Source organism: Lutra lutra, chromosome 1 (genome assembly GCF_902655055.1).
Source record: "Lutra lutra chromosome 1, mLutLut1.2, whole genome shotgun sequence".
Taxonomy (NCBI): domain Eukaryota; kingdom Metazoa; phylum Chordata; class Mammalia; order Carnivora; family Mustelidae; genus Lutra; species Lutra lutra.
Window position 1 is genome coordinate 166,971,322 of NC_062278.1, and position 20,488 is coordinate 166,991,809.

A 20,488-nucleotide genomic window follows, 5' to 3' on the forward strand; every position below is an offset into this window, starting at 1 on the left:
TCCATTAAAATCCTTGAGGAGAACACAGGCAGCAAACTCTTCCACCTCAGCCACAGCCAACTTCTTCCTAGACACATCTTCAAAGGCAAAAGTAAAAACGAACTATTGGAACTTTATCAAGATCAAAAGCTTTTGCACAGCAAAGGAAACAGTCAACAAAACCAAAAGACAACTGACAGAATGGGAGAAGATATTTGCAAATAATGTATCAGATAAAGGGCTAGCACCCAGAAATCTACAAAGAAATCAGATAAAGGGCTAGCACCCAGAAATCTACAAAGAACTTATCAAACTCAACACCCAAAGAACAAATAATCCAGTCAAGAAATGGGCAGAAAACATGAATAGACATTTCTGCAAAGAAAACATCCAAATGGCCAACAGACACATGAAAAAGTGCTCAACATCACTCAGCATCAGGGAAATACAAATCAAAACCACAGTGAGATACCACCTCACACCAGTCAGAATGGCTAAAATTAACCAGTGAGGAAATGACAGGAGTTGGCGAGGATGCAGAGAAAGGGGAACACTCCTACACTGTTGGTGGGAATGCAAGCTGGTCCAGCCTCTCTGGAAAACAGTATGGAGGTTCCTCAAAAAGTTGAAAATAGAGCTACCCTACGACCCAGCAATTGCACTACTGGGTATTTACCCTAAAGATACAAAGGCAGTGATCCAAAGGGGAATGTGCACCTGAATGTCTAGCAGCATTGTCCACAATAGCCAAACTATGGAAAGAACCTAGATGTCCATCAACAGAAGAATGGATAAAGAAGATGTGATATATATATACAATGGAATACTATGCAGCCACCAAAAAAAATAAATCTTGCCATTTGCAATGACATGGAAGGAACTAGACGGTATTATGCTAAGCGAAATAAGTCAATCAGAGAAAGATAATTATCATATGATTTCACTGATATGAGGAATTTGAGAAACAAAACAGAGCATCATAGGGGAAGGGATGAAAAAATGAAACAAGATGAAACCAGAGAGGAAGACAAACAATAAGAGACTCTTAATCTCAGGAAACAAACAGAGTTGCTGGATGGAAGGGGAATAGGAGGGTTGGGGTGACTGGGTTATGTGCATCGGAGAGGGTACGTGCTATGGTGAGAAAAAATAAATAAAATAAAAGAATTAAATGAAGTATCACTTTGAGAAGAAAAAGTACAAAACATCATTATCACCAGATCTCCAAAGCCTATTCCGTTTACAATTTTTCCCCATAAACAAGTCTTTCCACCAGAGGCTGCAGTTCTAAAAATTCTGCTACCCTGTAAGGAGGGGAGTCTTCTCATCAGAATGAACCTCCAAAATGGCAAGCGATTAAGCATCTGAGCAAGATCTTCCAGGCAGACATTAGTGTCTCCTGAGTCACTGTAACGCCTCACTGAGAAGGCCAGAAACAGGAGGGCGTATTTTGAGACACTGTATCATAGCGAAAAAAATAATAATTTTTGCGTATTTGTTCTGGAGTTCCATGTTGGGGGGAGAATGAGAAAATAACAGAGAGACCCAAATTGAAGGACACTCTACAAAATTCCTAAGCAGTACTCTGAAAAGTGTCAAGGCAGGAAGGATGAGGGAAGACCCACAAACTGTCAGAATGGAGGAGACAAAGGAGTCATGATGGCTAAAGGCAATTAGAAGTAAGCCAGACACCAACAGCCAACTGCTTTTTGACATGGGTACCAAGGCCATGCAATCCCTGTTGAAACACTTGTCTTCAACCAGTAGTGAAGATAACACAATAAATAACTGGAAGAACAGTCTCCTCAACCAACGGGGCTAGGACAACTGGATATTCACATGCAAAAACGAGGGAGTCAAACACCGGCCTCACATCATATATAAACATTAACTCAAAATGGATGAAAGACTCAAAATGGATGTTAGAGCTGAAACTGTAAAACTCTTAGAAGAAAACATAAGGGGGAAAATTAGATTTGACACTAGATTCTTAGATATGGCACCAAAAGTATAAGGAATAAAAAAATAGAAAAAGCAGACTTCATCAAAATTAAAACTTTTGTGGCTCAACAGACTTTCTCCAGAAAGGGAAAAGACAACTTCCAGAATAGGAGAAGATATTTGCATGTATCTGAGAGTGGATTAGCATCTCAAATATAGAAAGAACCCTCACAACTGAACAACAAAAAGATGAAGAACCCAACCAAAAAATGGGCATAGGATTTGAACAGGCATTTCGATTTGAACAGGCATTTCTCTTGAGAAGATATATAAATGGCTAACAAGCACAGAAGACGGTAACATCATGAGTCACCAGGGAAATGTAAATCCAATCCACAATGAGCCAGCACTTCCCACCTATTAGGATGGCTAGAATAAAAAATAAAAAAGGAAACTACAAGTGTTAGAAAGATCTGGAGACACTGGAACCCTTGTATGTTGCTGGTGGGAATGTAAAATGCGGCAGCTGCCATGGAAAAGCTTGACAATTATTCAGAAGTTAAACATAAAATGACCCAGTAGCTTTACTCCTAGGTATATACCCAGAGAATCGAAAACAAGTACTCAAGTATATACACGTTTATGGTAGTACTCCTTACAACTGCCAAGAGGGGAAAACAACCTAAACATCCATCAACTGACGAATACACAAAATGTGGTCTATTCATACAATAAAATAGTATTCAGCCATGAAAAGGAACAAAGGGCTAACATAAGCTACAACTGAGATAAACCTTGAAAAAGCTACACTTAGTGAAAGAAGTCAGACACAAAAGGTCACATAGGATACTTCTTCCACATAAAACATCCAGAATACATAAATCCATTAGGGACAGAAAGCATATTGTGGCTGCGGTGCTTGAGGGAGAGAGAGGAAGGAGTAGAATGGGGAGTAATTATTTAATGGGCATACGGTAGCCTCTTAGGGGGTAAAATAATTTGGAAATACACACAGGAACCGAGTTTTGGAGGATAATACTCAAATATTAATGCTTTTCCCTGGATGGTGGTATTACGGCATCATCACTGGCTATGTCAGATATCTTCGACTTTTTTTTTTTTTAAAGATTTTATTTATTTATTTGACAGAGAGAATGATCACAAGCAGGCAGAGAGGCAGGCAGAGAGGGAGAAGGAAGCAGGCTTCCCGCGAAGCAGAGAGCCCAATGCGGGGCTCAATCCCAGGACCCTGAGACCATGACCTGAGCCAAAGACAGAGGCTCAACCCTCTGAGCCACCCAGGTGCCCCATCTTAGACTTTTTTAAAGTGAATCAGAAGAGAGGTAAAGATGCCAGTTGTTTGGGCTTTTAAGAACCAAGAAGCCTGGTCTCCTTCCCTAAACAAACAGAAAACATATGTAATGAACAGGAACCTTCTGGAAATAAAGCCATATTTCTACCTCTATTTTTGGTAGACAGAACTCTCCTGACTGCACCACTGCCAGCCAATATCATTTCTCAAATCAGAAGGTAGGGAAATGCTTCCTGATGGATTTCAGCAGATAAGGTATGAAAAAACATTTCCTATGGACTTCTGAACATAATTTTTGAATAGTTAAGGGAAACAAGGCTAGGGCACCTACCAAAAAGTAAGTGTTTACAACCCCAGGACACCAAGCAACTGAGAGAGTGCAGGCTTTCCACCCATATACTGGTCCCAAACCGGACTCTAGTTGCTTACCAGCATAATGACCCTGAGAAAGTTCTTTGGCCTCCTTGAGCTTCTAAATGTATTTTTTATTTCACAAGGCCTGAATAAGGAAGAACATGGAAAACTCTGGAATGGTATCTGGCACGTGACTGCCATGGCCATTAGCTCCCAGCACTAAAAAACTGTGCCAGGGCACCTGGGTGGCTCAGTGGGGTAAGCCTCTGCCTTCAGCTCAGATCATGATCTCAGGATCCTGGGATCGAGCCCTGCATCAGGCTCTCTGCTCAGCAGGGAGCCCACTTCCCCCCACCCCCGCTCTGCCTACTGCTCTGCCTATTTGTGATCTCTCTGTCAAACAAATAAATAGAATCTTTGAGATGGAGAGGAGAAAGGAGTTGAGGGAAACTGGAGGGGGAGATGAACCATGAGACTATGGACTCTGAAAAACAATCTGAGGGTTTTGAAGGGGCGAGGGTGGGAAGCTGGGTGAGCCTGGTGGTGGGTATTATGGAGGGCACGTATTGCATGGAGCACTGGGTATGGTGCATAACCAAAGAATTCTGGTACACTGAAAAGAAATTTAAAAAAAAAAACAAAACAAAACAAGAAACCATGCCAGGAGGAATCACTTACATGTACCAACTCTTCATCATCCCGTGCAGAGTAAATAGCAAACCTCCTTTCCAATGTCGTCTGTAGGTCATCTCGCTCATTGGTTGAGAGGTCTGCATTCACTGTAAATGTACCAACGAACCTGAAGAGAAACCAGACATTCCCCATGTCACGGGTCAGGGCCAAGAGGAACACTCACTATCCTTTTATAGCCAAGAAAATCAGACGGGAGAGTCTCAAGAGGGAATCGGGAGCCCTGCTTGCCTCTGCTCTCATCTTCCCAGTCTGTGTGGCTGACCCCAGCTCCACTCAAGACCCCAGCAGAGTTCACACGTCCTTGGGAGGTGCACCTAAAGGACCATGCTTAGGTGCTCCATGCACCTAAAGGACCCAGCAGATCTCTTCTAAAGCACTCCTCACACTACCCTGATTACCTAGAGTGCACCTGTCTCCTCAGCCAGGCTGCGAGCTCTTCCAGGGCAGAGAACGTGCCTGACGTGTGTCTATCTTCAGGGCTGTGCACTCAAGGCCCAGCATAAGGGATCCCCTCAGGGAAGTCTGTGGAACTGCCCTGCCCCCAACCTCTTAGAGACACAAGTCCTACACTAGGGCTCTGCAGGACGGGCCAGAGGGCATACCATTTCACCAGGTTTGACAGGTAGCAGGCATCCACGTCCTGAGGTGGCACTCTGGTAAAACGAGCTGGGATGATGGACAGGCTGATAGCAAGTAGATCTGGCTGGCTGCAGATGTTACTTCGATAGAAACCATTTGCCAGCAAGCATAGCAGGTGAACCTGGGAAAAAAGGGGAAGATGGTAGGCTGAGAACTAGAGGGTTTTCTGCTGCCAAACTGAGAGATATTTTGTGGGCAGGAATTATTTATTATTTCTATACACAAGAAAGTAAAAATCCCAATGTTAGCCATTTCCCAAGACCTTGTCTTTCACCCTGTGCTCTCCCTAGATACTTATTCCCTCGACAAAATAACCAAATCTCAAAACTACAGCATATAAACTTCTATATCTTAAGAGGCCTTGCCGTTTAGGATTTGCTCCAAAAACATCGGGAGGAAAAGTGAGACAGGGATGAGAAGGGAGAGACTGCGCAAGCGCCAGTAGCTGTCCAAGCTGGAGGATGGTGCGGGTTCACCACAGGGTTCTCTGCCCTTCCCTGGGTGCCAGGACCCAGCCACTTCTGCTGCAGACCCCAAAGCCAGCTGGCCCTGCTCCCAAGCTCCAACCGCTCCCCAACCTCTGGAGATGATCACGTGACTCCTCACCACCTCCTCCATAACCTTACATCCTTTTCCCTTCAGAACTGTCTGCCTCCTTCCCCACCTCTGACCTCCCCATTTCAGTCAACGGCTCCATTCTTCTCCCCTCACTTAAGCTTCCCATCTTAGAGTCATATGAACTCTTCCCTTCCTTCCATCTCTTCCAAAAGGTACAAGCAGCACAGCTATCTCACGTGCTCAAGGCCTCAGGGAGGTGGGTGTCTCATCTCCTCACTGTCCTTGCTCTGAGCTCATCTCACTCCCAGATCTCTGTGGCTGCTGAGACGTACTGTCTCTTCCAGCCCTGTCAGCTCTTCCCACTCTGGCCGCTTGCTGCCCATACGAGGGAAAGCTGAGTGCCCTTCCCTCACTCTCACAGGCCACCAATGCATGCACCCTCCATTACAGGGATACACAGAGAACTAGAGGGCCCTCTGAACTTGTCACAGGCAGCCTCCCCAGCTTCTGTGCTCCCACCTCTCCCCAGGGGCCTCTCTCTTAAAGAAAGCCACCTTCCTCAGCCACTCAACCCACACCGTTCCCTTTCCTCATTCTGAGCCTTGAATTTCCTATTTTGACATCTGTCATGTTCCGTCTGTGAGAACAGACATTTCTTAATGTTAGGAAATAAGCTTTCTACAAGTCTCCATCCCCACAATGCCAAGTACCTTGCTAGGTCTATAATGTGGTTCACTAACTGCTGGCTGAAGTCAAATACATGTCTCTTCAGCGGTGGTAAGAATGGAGGTTATGAGGGGCGCCTGGGTGGCTCAGTGGGTTAAAGCCTCTGCCTTCGGCTCAGGTCATGATCCCAAGGTTCTGGGATCGAGCCCCGCATCAGGCTCTCTGCTCAGCAGAGAGCCTGCATCCTCCTCTCTCTCTGCCTGCCTCTCTGCCTACTCGTGATCTCGTCTGTCAAATAAATAAATAAATAAATCTTTTTAAAAAATGGAGGTTATGAGACAGGTGGAAGAAGGGATAAAGGGAGACTGCCCATGGGTCCGGCCCTCCTACGTGCTGAGTCTGTGCTCCGGACTTTGCATGTCATATTTGCTCCATCCCCACAACCCACCTCCAAGGCAGGCACTTATCACACCGCACCTCAAAGATGAGGAAACCGCTCAGGGAGACAAAGAAACTGGCCAAGGTCACAGAGTGAGTAGAAGAGCCAAATAAAACCAGGCTTGACTGAGAACCAAAGCTGTGTGTACCACATCACCCTGCCATGACACAGAGGACCCTGTCCCTTTGCCTCCCACCCTTCCTTACCTTGTGCGTGTCCTCATGGACTTCTTTACTGAAACGTTTCATCATCCTCCGAAGATAGGTCTCAAACTCCACTTTTATCCTTTCACTGCCATGCATATTGAAAAATCCAAGAATGAAGTGGGACACTGACCCCTAGGCCCTGACCCCAGCCCCCCACTCACACATCATGGCTTGTGACTCGCTCTCCTGGTTCTCCTATACAAGGCCGTGCTACTCGGGCACATCTGCAAGCTGGCTATTTTCCACAGACTTTTCTGCTCCTTCTCACCTGCACACCTTGGGTCAGGACACTCTCCACCCATCACGCCTCATGCACGTGCTTTGAGGCGCACATCCCCCAAAGAGTCTTCCCTGCCTGACTGACCTCCCGACTACTGACTCCCTCCTTTGCACCAGTACTTCCGGGCTAAATTGGTGTACACACATTTCCATGGTGCTGTGAAACCTTTCATGCCTGCATCCAGGCATCTGCCCTCCTCCTTCATGCCTAATGATGTACCCATCACAGAGTGGGACTCATTCGCCAAGTGACCACCAGGCGTTGTGTTCACATTCCCAAGCCGCCAAAAGATGCAGCAGTCCTGGGAATCCTGGGATGGAATGGGGGCTCCCTACCACAGGGGGGCACTGCCTCAAATCGTGCAGGGTGATGTAATGTGAAAGCATGAGTGTCGAGTTGGCAGGAAAGGGATTTGATTCTTGGCTCAACTGCTTCCTAGCTGAGTGACTCCTAAAATGTTACATCTCTGAGCCTCCACATCTTCATTCACACACTATCTTCAAGTTTAAGTAAAACAAGGGACAACCTGCAGAGTCCTCAGCATACACCAGATGTTCAAGTTTCCTCTTCCCATGTCCTGCCACAGCCATAAAACAAACCAGGATTCTTGTTCAAGGCCTCAAGGTAAACCCAGGGCTCTCTCACCTAAGCCTGCTGACCACACTGGTACTCAGCCCCGGTCTCCTGTGTTTCTCAAAACCTTTCATTAAGTGTCAGCTCTTGCTCAATATGTGTGACAGGAACCTAGAGAGAAAGGCTTAATCTTACCTTCTTTCCCTTGCTTTAGCCTGTTGGGGTGTTTCAATCTCTATCTCCACTGGTTCCACAGGCAGGACATATTCAGAGAAAGCTGTGTTTTCTCCCATGTCACCTGGCACAGGCTCACCAAGTTCTATCAACAATAATTTTTTAAAATCAGTAATAATAAGGGAACCTGGGTGGCTCAGTCGGTTAAGTGGCCATCTCTTGATTTCAGCTCATGATCTCAGGGTTGTGGCATCGAGCCCTGCACTAGGCTCCATGCTCAGTGTGGAGTCTGCTTGAGATTCTCTCTTCCTCTCCCACTGCCTCCCCCAACTGCTCTCTACCTCTCTCTCTCTCCCTCCCTCAAAATAAATATGTTTTAAAAATCTGTAATAATAATAATTATTATGATCGCTATCATACTAAATAAAATGGAGGTTCTGAGGGGAATGAAGAACAGATGAAATGTAGGAGACCCCTACTCCTGCAATGCTTTCAGTATCTCAAAAATGCCACAGACTGAGTTGTTGCACATTTATTTCTCATTTAATTCGAACAACACAGAGAAACAGCCCTTAGAGGAGGGAACTGAGGCACAGAAATACTGACTTGAATTCAGACCTCTGATATTAAAGATCTGATGTTAACGTGTGTGTTTTAGTAGAGACTCAGTCTTTCTCCAAGAGACAAAAACAACAACAAAGAAGGATAATTACCTATTCTTCTTACTACAATAATGCATATCACAATTTGCATCATATATAGGCATGATTTAGGGGTCTTGCAGCCCCAATCGCAATCTTGTAATGGTAAGGAATACATCCATTTTATCTCTTTATCCTCTATATCACTTATAAATGCTAACTAAAATAAACTGAATTCGCTGAACTGGATCTAACTGTGAACGTTGTTAGCAAAGGCCCGATCAAAGATGCTCTGGGCCCAGAAGCAGTGACACCACACTGGCGGCAATGAACACAGCTAATGCCAAGATTTGGTTTCTACATGTCAGTCACTGATGAAATGAGCGAGGGCTTGCTGGAGAAACAAAAGCTGATCATAGGTCTGGAGCAAGAAGAATATAGGATGGGCCTGGAACATCTTCTTGTGCCAGAGAACAAAAACGTTCTCAAAAACGTTTTTGAGGTCCAGAGGATGCAAGACCGCAGAGCAGTAGGAGACTGAAATATCTTTAGGTCCTAGCAGTTCAGCTAGATAGTTATCAAACCATTTTTAACACCTACAAACTCAACAAGAGATAGAAGAAAAGAAGAGCAGCGATTCCAGGAACAGAAAATCAACCACTTCCCAGAAGGCAGGATGTGGGGGGAAAAGTAAATCTGAAGCAATGGGAAGACAGACCCTAGGGGAACGGGCTGGCTCCCGGCAAGTGGTGAAGCAGCAAAAAATTGGAACTTTAAGAAGTCTACTCCACTGAGGGACATCGCTTCAGAGGCTAAGCAGGGGGTGGAGCCCTGGCGGGGACAGTGTGGTCTCAGAACACGCGGGCTCACAGAAAGACTGGGGGTGTCTGAGTGTGGCAGAGCTCCCAGGTATTAGAGAGGGGAAACCGGCTACAGAGACAGACCAAGGAGTGGGCTCTCAGCTCACAGTTAACCTAAACTGTGATCCATGGCACAGTCAGATCACTGCTCTTCCAGCAGGGACCCCACAAGTGGCAGATCTGGAGAGACTCCCTCCTTCCTCCAGGAGGAGCAACACGGGAGTGCGAGCAGGAATCTGCTGGGTTTGGAGAATCCAAACAGGGCCGTGTACCAGAAATAGAAATGCTCAGTCACAGGCTGGGTGAGTGTGGAGTGCAGCTGGAGACCAGGGAGGCAGGAAGGATTGAATGCTTTTCTCTGGGCACACTGAGGAATGGGGCCCCGAGCTCTCAGCTCCTCTGGGCTGGAGACTGGGAGGCTGCCATCCTCATTCCCATCCTTCAAAGCTGTATGGAAAGTATTCAGGGAACAAAAGCTACCAAAAGTGAACCCAAGCAGATTGCTTAGCCTGGCACCTGGCAAGAGTGGTGCAATTCCACCACAGGCAAAGAGATTTGAGAATTATGGCAACAGGCACCTCCCCCAGAAGATCAGCAAGAACATCCAGCCAAGACCATATTCACTGGTCAATGAGAACCGCAGAACTCCAGAGCTAGGGGAAAGCAAAACACAGAATTCGTGGCTTTTTTCCCATGATTCTTTAGTCTTTCAAAGGTAAATTTTTGTAATTTTATTTTTTCTTATTCTATTTTCTTAACTTTTCCTCTTCCCGTTTTAACATTTTTAACTATTTTATCTTATCGATACCTTTTTTAAAAAATCTTTAAATCTCCATTGTTATAGTCATATTTTATCTCTTCATATTTAACCTTATTTTTTGTATACTATAGGCTCTTTTTCTTTAAAATTTTGGGATACAATTTCTTCTAACAAATCAAAATATACCATAAATCTTGTCTCCAACCTAATCACATTCTTCCCTCTTTTTTTGACTTTTCCTTTTTCAAACCGACTTAACAATTCCTTTTCTAGAATCTTTTTTAATTTTCATCTTGACATTCATATTCCATCCTTTCATCGCATTTACCCTTTTTATGTATATATGTAAGTTTTTCTTTCTTTAAAATTTTGGGAGGCAGTTTCTTCTAAAAGACCAGAATACAACCAAAATCAAGTGGGTGGCTCTGTTCTATTCACCAGTCTAATAAATTCTCCCCATTCTTCTCCCCCCAGTTTCAGGTCTCTTCCAAATTGGTTAGTGTCTATTTTTCTGAGGTCTTTGCCACACGTTTAGTATTTTGTTATCTCATTCACCTATTCTTATCTAGATAAAATGACAAGGCAGAGAATTCACCACAAAAAAAGAACAAGAGGCAGTACCAACAGCTAGGGACCTAATCAATACAGACATTAGTAAGTTGTCACAACTAGAGCTCTGAATAATGATTATCAAGGGGCTAGCTGGGCTCGAAAAAAGAATCCCTTTCTGGAGAAATAAAAGCCCTTTCTGGAGAAATGAACTAAAATCTAACCAAACTGAAATCAAAAAAGCTATTAATGAGGTGCAATAAAAAATGGAGGCCCTTACTGCTAGGATAAATTAGGTAGAAGAGAGAACTCGTGATGTAAAAGACCAAATGATGGAGAATAAAGAAGCTGAGAAAAAGAGAAACAACTACTGGGCCGCGAGGGGAGAAATCGAGAGGTAAGTGATACCGTAAGATGAAACAATATTAGAATAATTGGGATCCCAGAAGAAGAAGAAAGAGAGAGTGGGGCAAAAGGTATATGGGTGCAAATTATAGTAGAGAATTTCCCTAATATGGCAAAGGGAAGAAGCATCAAAATCCTGGAGGCACAGAGAACCCCCCTCAAAATCAATAAAAATAGATCAACACCCCATAATCTAACAGTAAAACTTACAAGTCTTAGTGACAAGGAGAAAATCCAGAAAGCAGCTAGGGACAAGAGGTCTGTAACCTACAATGATAGAAATATTAGATTGGCAGCGACTTATCCACAGAGACCTGGAGGCCAAAAAGGACTGCCATGATATATTCAGAGCACTAAACAAGAAAAATATGGAGCCAAGAGTACTATATCCAGCTAGGCTGTCACTGAAAATAGAAGGAGAGATAAAAAGCTTCAAACAAAAATTAAAAGAATTTGCAAACAGCAAACCAGCTCTAAAAGAAATATTGAGGGGTCCTCTAAGCAAAGAGAAAGGCTAAAATAACAGACCAGAAAGGAACAGAGACAACATACAGTAACAGTCACCTTACAGGCCATACAATGGCACTAAATTTGTATCTTTCAGTAGTTACCCTGAATGTAAATGGGCTAAATGCCCCAAGCAAAAGACACACGGTATCAGAATGGATAAAACAAACAAGACCTATTGATACACTGTTTACAAGAAACTCATTTTAGACCCAAAGACACCTCCAGATTTAAAGTGAGGGAGTGGAAAACAATTCACCATGCTAATGGACATCAAAAGTTAGCTGGGGTGGCAATCCTTTTATCAGATAAATTAGATTTTAAGCCAAAGAAGATAATAAGAGCTGAGAAAGGACACTGTATCATACGCAAACGGTCTGTCCAACAAGAAGATCTAGCAATTTCAAATATCTATGCCCCTAACATGGGAGCAGCCAACTATATATACCAATTAAAAACAAAATAAAAAAAACACATCGACAACAATACAATAATAGTAGGGGACTTTAACACCCCCCTCACTGAAATGGACAGATCATCTAAGCAAAAGATCAACAAGGAAATAAAGCCTTTAAATGACACACTGGACCCGATGAACCACACAGATATATTCAGAACATTCCATCCCAAAGCAACAGAATACACATTCTTCTCTAGTGCACATGGAACATTCTCCAGGAGAGATCACATCCTGGGTCACAAATCAGGTCTCAACCGGTACCAAAAGACAGGGATCACTCCCTGCCTGTTTTCAGACCACAGTGCTCTGAAACTAGAACTCAACCTCAAGAGGAAAGCTGGAAAGAACTCAACTACATGGAGGCTAAAGAGCATCCTACTAAACGATGAGTGAGTCAACCAGGAAATTAAAGAAGAATTTTTAAAAGTCATGGAAACAAATGAAAATGAAAACACAACTGTTCAAAATCTTTGAGACACAGCAAAGGCGGTCCCGAAAGTATACAGCAATATAAGCCTTTCTCAAGAAACAAGAAAATCTCAAGTACACAACCTAACCCTACACCTAAAGGAGCTGGAGAAAGAACAGCAAAGAAAGCCTAAACCCAGCGGGAGAAGAGAAATAATAATCAGAGCAGAAATCAATGAAATAGAAACCAAAAGAATACTAGAACAAATCAAACAAACTAGGAGCTGCTTCTTTGAAAGAATTAATAAGATTGATAAACCCCTAGCCAGACTTATCAAAAAGAAAAAAGAGAAGGGACCCAAATTAATAAAATCATGAGTGAAAGAGGAGAGATCACAACCAACACCAAAGAAATAAAAACAATTACAGGAACATATTATGAGCAACTATACACCAGCAAATTTGACAACCTGGAAGAAATGGATGCTTCCTAGAGACATATAAACTACCACAACTGAACCAGGAAGAAGTAGAAAACCTGAACAGACCCATAACCAGTAAGGAGATTGAAGCATTCAATAATAATCTCCCAACAATCAAGAGCCCAGGGCCAGACAACTTCCCAGGGGAATTCCACCAAACATTTAAAGAAGAATTAACGTCTAATCTCCTGAAACTGTTCCAAAAATCAGAAACAGAAGGAAAACTTCCAAACTCATTTTATGAGGCCAGCATTACCTTGATCCCAAAACTAGACAAAGACCCCATCAAAAAGGAGAATCACAGACCAATATCCTTGATGAACACAGTAGCAAAAATTCTCACCAAAATACTAGCCAATAGGATCCAACAGTACATTCAAAGGATTATTCACCACGACCAAGTGGGATTTATTCCTGGGCTGCAACGGTGCTTCAACACCCACGAATCAATCAGTATGATACAATGCATTATTAAAAGAAAGAATAAGAACCATATGATACTCTCAATAGATGGTGAAAAAGATCTGACAAAGTACAGCATCCTTTCTTCATCAAAACTCCTCAAAGTGTACAGAGAGAGGGTACATACCTCGATATCATCAGAGCCATTTATGAAAAACCCACAGTGAGTATCATCCTCAATGGGGAAAAAACTGAGAGCTTTTCCCCTAAGTTCAGGAACACGACCTCAGGGCTGTCCACTATCACTACTGCTATTCAAATAGTACTAGAAGTCCTAGTAATCAGACAACAGACAGCAAACAACAATCAAACAACAGACAACAAATGGCAATCAGACAACAAAAAGAAATAAAATGCATCTGAAATGGCAATGAAGAAGTTAAACTCTCACTCTTTACAGATGATATGATACTTTTTGTGGAAAACCCAAGACTCCACTCCAAATTGCTAGAACTCATACAGGAATTCAGTACAGTGTCAGGACATAAAATCAATGCACAAAAATCAGTTGCATTTCTATACACCAACAGCAAGACAGGACAAATTAAGGATTCGATCCCATTTACAACTGTACCCAAAACCATATGATAGTTAGGAATAAACCTAACCAAAGAGGCAAAGAATCCATACTCAGAAAACTATAAAGTACTCATGAAAGAAATTGAGGAAGACACAAAGAAATGGAAAAACATTCCAACCTCATGGACTGGAAGAACAAATATTATGAAAATGTCTATGCTACCTAAAGCAATCACCACATCTAATGCAATCCCTATCAAAACACCATCAAATGTTTTCAAAGAAATGGGGCAAATAATCCTAAAATTTATATTGAACCAGAAATGGGTTTCATGCATATTCCATATATACATATATATGTATATACCATATATATATATTTATATATTCACTCATATATATATATGCCATAAATATATACATATATATGTACATATGCCATATATACATATATATGGAATATGCAATGAACCCATTTATATATATACAGAATATGGCTAGTCCATAATAGCCAGAGGAATGTTGAAAAAGAAAGCCAAGGTCGGTGATGTCACAATTCCAGACTTCAAGCTCTATTACAAAGCTGTAATCATCAAGACAGTATGGTACTGGCACAAAAACAGAAACATAGATCGAGAAATAGACTCTCAACTCTATGGTCAACTAATCTTCAACAAAGCAGTAAAGAACGTCCAATGGAAAAAAGTCCCCTCAACTAATGGTGTTGGGAAAACTGGAGAGCCACATGCAGAAAAAAGAAAACTGGACCATTTCCTTATACCACACACAAAAACAGACTCAAAATGGATGAGGGACCTCCATGTGAGACAGGAATCCAGCAAAACCCTTGAGGAGAACACAGGCAGCAACCTCTTCAAGCTCAGCTGCAGCAACTTCTTCTTAGAAACATTGCTAAGGACAAGGGAAGGAAGGGCAAAAATGAACTATTGGGACTTCATCAAGATCAAAAGCTTTTACACAGCGAAGGAAAGAGAAAATCCAAAAGACAACTAACAGAATGGGAGAAGATATTCAAAAATGACATATCAGATAAAGGACTATATCGAAAATCTATAAAGAACTTATCAAACTCTACACCCAAAGAACAAATAACCCAGTCAAGAAATGGGCAGAAGGGGTGCCTGGGTGGCTCAGTGGGTTAAAGCCTCTGCCTTCAGCTCAGGTCATGATCCCAGGGTCCTGGGATCGAGCCCCGCATCAGGCTCTCTGTTCAGCAGGGAGCCTACTTCCTCCTCTCTCTCTGCCTACTTGTGATCTCTGTTAGATGAATAAAATCTTTAAAAAAAAAAAAAAAGAAAGAAAAAAAGAAATGGGCAGAAGACACGAACAGCTATTTCTGCAAAGAAGACATCCAGAAAGCCAAGAGACACATGAAAAGGTGCTCAAAATCACTTGGCATCAGAGAAATACAAATCAAAACCACAATGAGATACCACTTCACAGCAGAGGATGTGGAGAAAGTAGAACCCTCCAACACTGTTGGTGGGAATGCAAGCTGGCGCAGCCACTCTGGAAAACAGCATGGAGGTTCCTCAAAAAGTTGAAAACAGAGCTACCCTATGACCCAGCAATCACACTACTGGGTATTTACCCCAAAGATACAAACGTAGTGATCCAAAGAGGCACATGCACCCGAACGTTTATAGTAGCAACGCCCACAATAGCCAAACTATGGAATGAACCTATATATCCATCAACAGATGAATGGATAAAGAAGTTGTAGTGTGTGTATATGTGTGTATAAATATATATTTTTTCAATGGAATACTATGCTGCCATCAAAAGAAATGAAATCTTGCCATTTGCAACGACATGGATGGAACTAGAGGATATTATGTTAAGCGCAATAAGTCAATCAGAGAAAGACAATTATCATACGATTTCTCTGATATGAGGAATTTGAAAGGCAGGGAGGGGATTATGAGGGATAGGGAAGGAAAAAATGAAAAAAGATGGGATCAGGAGGGAGAAAAAGCATAAGAGACTCTTAATCTCACTAAAAAAACTGAGCATTGCTGTAGAGTGGAGGGGGATAGCGAGAGGGTCGTGGGGTTATGGACATTGGGGAGGGTATGTGCTATGGTGTGTGCTATGAAATGTGTAAGCCTGATGTTTCACAGACCAGTACCCCTGGGGTAAATAATACATTTTATGTTAATAAAAATAAAAAATAAACTAAAAAAAGAAAACCGTTTTTGAGAATGAGGCCATGTCAGAAGGACACAGTAAGGCACAAGGCTTAAAGGGGCTCTCACTAGCCAAATCTGGGACAATCTGAAGATCAACAAGTATAATGATGATAACTGATAACATATGTGAGTTTTAAAAATATCTCTAAGTCCATAGTGATACTCAAAATAAATATAATTTAAAAAAGAGAGCTCTTCTTTACAGATCACAGTCACCTGAGAAATGCATATGAGATGACAGAATCAGAGAGTCCCATTTCATGATGCTCAATATAATAATCTGATTCAGTAAAGATCAAAGCATATGAAAAACTGTTAAATAAAAAGTTACTAGAGAATAAGATATTCACACAGAATCACAGTATCACCTGTTATGGTTAATTACAGAGGGAAAATGTACCTTTATATTGTCACAATCTGGCAGAACCACCTTGTACGATCACACTTAGCATCACTAGTGGCGCAAACTGACATTAGGAGCCTCTTAATGGATGCAGTATGAAATACAAAGCTATGAAGTATACTTGCTCCCCCAAAAAAATTTAACCTAAATTCGATCAAGCCTTCACTTACAGTTTATAAGAAACCAGGGGATACTGAAACAAGTTTTCCACCACCCTGAGATGCATATCACACAAAACTGGAATCAAAGACATCCCACAAGAGAATAGACCAGGACTCTTCAAAAAACAGCAGTGCCACAAAAAGAAAAAAAAAAAAAGTGCAGGGTGGGACACACTGTTCTAAACTAAAGGAGACTAAAGAGGTATAACTCACACTTTGATTAGATGCTGGATTAGAAACAAACAATGGCTATGAAGGATATTTTTGCAACAATTAGGGGGTTTTCATTTTCTTAAGTGTGAAACTATTTTATCATGCAGGAGAACGTCTTAGTCTTAGGGGAACTGATGAAGTATTTACAAGTCAAATACCAGGATGTCTACAACTTACTTTCAAATGGTTCCACGCTGCATATTTACAGAGAAAGATACATTTGCTACCGGCAAATGTTAAAGTTACTGAATCTAAGTGAAGAGTCCATGTACTACATTTTCCATTAATTTGTAGGTTTTCAAAAACCATTTTCAAAATCATAAGCTGAGATAAAGTTAGCACAGACAGAAGGAATCAGGGATGATAACATTAGCTGCCACTTACTGTGAGCACATAATGTTTTAGGCCCGTTACATTTGCTGACCTTTCTTCCTCTGCTACCTGCAGCCTAGCCTGTAAACAGCTCACACTGAGCTGTCAATGCTTACTGAATGTTATTGGTGAAAAATCTCTGATTTTTTCAGAGTGAATTTACTTGTTCACACAGCTATACAAGTAGCAAGGCTGGGCCCTGAACCCAGATCTCACTACTCTCAAAGCCCATGCGCTTTCTGAGACAATGCTGCCTCTCTGTTTCACAATCTCCTCCACTGACAGCCACAAGAGGAAGAGAATATACAACCTTCTTTGGTAAACTGGTCATGAATTTGCCTTTGCATCAAAAGCAAGTCCCTACCGTAACCTTATTTGGTCTTAGTTTCACAAGGAAACAAAAGAACTGCAACTAAATGATGTGACTCCAAGCAGATTCAAACGGAAAAACAGGATCACACAGCAATGTTTTACCTTCGACTTCTTCCCAATCATCTTCGCTTTCTTCCTCATTGTCTCCTTCACAGCTGCCTTTGTCCACAGCAGCTTCTCTCCGTGGGGGCTGTGCCTTCTTGCTGCCTTTTGTGAAGTCCCTGTGTAAAGATCACAGGAAGGAAGGTGAAGAAGGCTCACACATCCTAGTGCTACGTTTAAGCTAAATGGAATCCTAAGGACTCTTTCTATTTACTGAGACCCTGTTGCAATTACTTAAAGATAATGGGTGAGCTCTGAGCCTCATTCCCTCCACTAAAGGTCTCAAGGGCTCCTCGAGACGAGCTCTGATCATCAGTCTAATACTAGATGTGCTGCCAAAAAGAAAGCATGCAATGGACCTAAAGCCTAGAGCTGTGTGAGGGAAAACAGAGCTGTGCCTTGAAGTGGTACAGGAGTAAGAAGAAACCACAATAACATTGTAAGTTCCAGAAGTAAAAGCTGGGATATGGATTATACATGCACAGGTGGACACTACATTGAAGAAGAGGGCATTCACATTTGCTGATCATACCATGAGCCAACTCAGATAACTGTATCTCCCCACCTCTACAATGTAAGGAAATGGAAGCTGGTAGAATTCTAACCACAAGGTATGTGGGGATGTGTCCATACATAGGTATGTCACAAGTAACAACAAAAACATAGATAACTAGCTAGTTAAGTAGGTACCAACACAGATAAGCAGCAAGCTGAATACTGACTGAAGATGCAATGGTTGCTAATAATGTAACCCATTTTCGCAATTTCATATATAAAATGTGCTTGGGGGGAGAGGAGTCAAGATGGCGGAGAAGTAGCAGGCTGAGACAACATCAGGTAGCAGGAGATCAGCTAGATAGCTTATCAAAACATTCTGAACACCTACAAATCCAACAGGAGATCGAAGAGAAGAAGAGCAACAATTCTAGAAACAGAAAATCGACCACTTTCTGAAAGGTAGGACCCGCAAAGAAGTGAATCCAAAGTGTCAGGAAGATAGACCGCAGGGGGAAGGGCCCACCCCCAGCCAGCGGCAGAACAACGGAGCACAAAATCAGAACCTTCAGAAGTCTGCTCCACTGTGAGACTTCAGAGGTTAAGCCGGGGTGAAGCCTACATGGGGACAGTGTGGCCTCAGGTCCCGCAGGGTCACAGAAGGATCGGGGCTGTCTGAGTGTTGCAGAGCTCACAGGTATTAAAGCGGGGAAGCCAGCTACAGAGACGGATCCGAGGAGTGAGCTCTCAGCTCGGGGTTACCTTAAATCGTGATCCGTGGCACAGGCCACTGTTTTGTGAGCAGGGACCCCACAAGATCCAGGGAGACCCCCTTGGAAGAGCTCAGGTATCTGTGGGGTTCAGAGACTCCAGGTGGGGCTGTGTGCCAGAGACAGAGATGCTGGGTCACAGGCTGAGTCAGCTCGGAGCACACCGGGAGCCCAGGGAGACAGGAGTGATTGAGCACTTTTCTCCCAGGGCGCATTGAGGAGTGGGGCCCCGAGCTCTCAGCTCCTCCGGGCTGGAGATTTGGAGACGGCCACTTTCATTCCTGTCCTCCAGAACTCTACAGAAAGCGCAAAACATTCAGGGAACAAACGCTCCTGAAAGCAAACCCCAGTGGATTACTTAGCCTGGCCCCTGGTAAGGGCGGTGCAATTCCGGCTCAGGCAAAGACACTTGAGAATCTCTACAACAGGCCCCTCCCCCAGAAGATCAACAAGAAATCGAGCCAAGACCAAGTTCACTTACCAGGAGAACAGCGGAATTCCAGAGGAGGAGAAAGCAAAGCATGGAATTCATGGCTTTCTCCCCATGATTCTTTAGTCTTGCAAAGTTAATTAATTTTTTTAATTTTATGTTTTTTCTTCTGCTAAATTTTTTTTAACTTTTACCCTTTCCTCTTTTAACATTTTTTACCTAGTTTATCTTAACAATACCTTTCATTAAAAAAAATTCTGTTTTGAGCCTTCATTATTATAGTCATATTTTATCCTTCATTGTATCTAACTTTATTTTTTGTATACACATAGGGTTTTTCTTCTAAAAAAATTTGGGGTACAACTTCTTCTAATAGATCAAAATGCACCCTTAATCTACACAGGGATTTGTTCTAGTCTTCAGCTTGAGCAAATTCTCTCCACTTTCTTTTTCTTTATTCTCCCAAACAACTTATCAACTCCTTTTTTTAGAAATTAAAAAAAAAAAAGTTTCACCTTTATAGTCATATTCCAACCCTTCATTGTGTTTACCCTTATTTATGTTTTTCATTCTTTTAAATTTTGGAAGGTAGTTTCTTCTAAGAGACCAAAATACTCCCAAAATTAAGTGGGTGACCCTGTTCTAGTCACCAGTCTAATATAAATATATTTTTTCTTTTTTACATTTGTTTTCTTTTTTAATTTTTTTTTTCTGAAATTCTTTTTACCGCTTTTCTCCCCCTGATGATTTGGGGTCTCTTCTGATTTGGTTAAAGCACATTTTCCTGGGGTCTTTGTCACCCTTTTAGTATTTTATTTGCTCCTTCATATATTCTTATCTGGACAAAACGACAAGGCAGAAAAACTCACCACAAAAAAAAAAGAACAAGAGGTAGTACCGAAGGCTAGGGACCTAATCAATACGGACATTGGTAATATGTCAGATCTAGAGTTCAGAATGATGATTCTCAAGGTTCTAGCCAGGCTCAAAAAAGGCATGGAAGATATTAGAGAAACCCTGTCTGGAGAAATAAAAGCCCATTTCTGGAGAAATAAAAGAACTATGATCTAACCAAGTTGAAATCAAAAAAGCT

At 42.3% G+C, this 20,488-nt stretch overlaps 1 protein-coding gene across 1 annotated transcript in view; it reads right to left on the reverse strand.

The window, feature by feature from the left end:
- The window catches only part of XPC (XPC complex subunit, DNA damage recognition and repair factor), a 53,346-nt gene that overhangs the window by 20,040 nt on the left and 12,818 nt on the right, over positions 1-20,488 (reverse strand). Inside the window, exons 3-7 of the mRNA XM_047743644.1 lie at positions 17,701-17,819; positions 7,836-7,959; positions 6,788-6,872; positions 4,882-5,039; positions 4,265-4,385 (exon numbers count right to left, since the gene is read on the reverse strand). Coding sequence (XP_047599600.1) covers positions 4,265-4,385; positions 4,882-5,039; positions 6,788-6,872; positions 7,836-7,959; positions 17,701-17,819 — 607 coding nt within the window. The remainder of the gene's footprint in view (positions 1-4,264; positions 4,386-4,881; positions 5,040-6,787; positions 6,873-7,835; positions 7,960-17,700; positions 17,820-20,488) is intronic.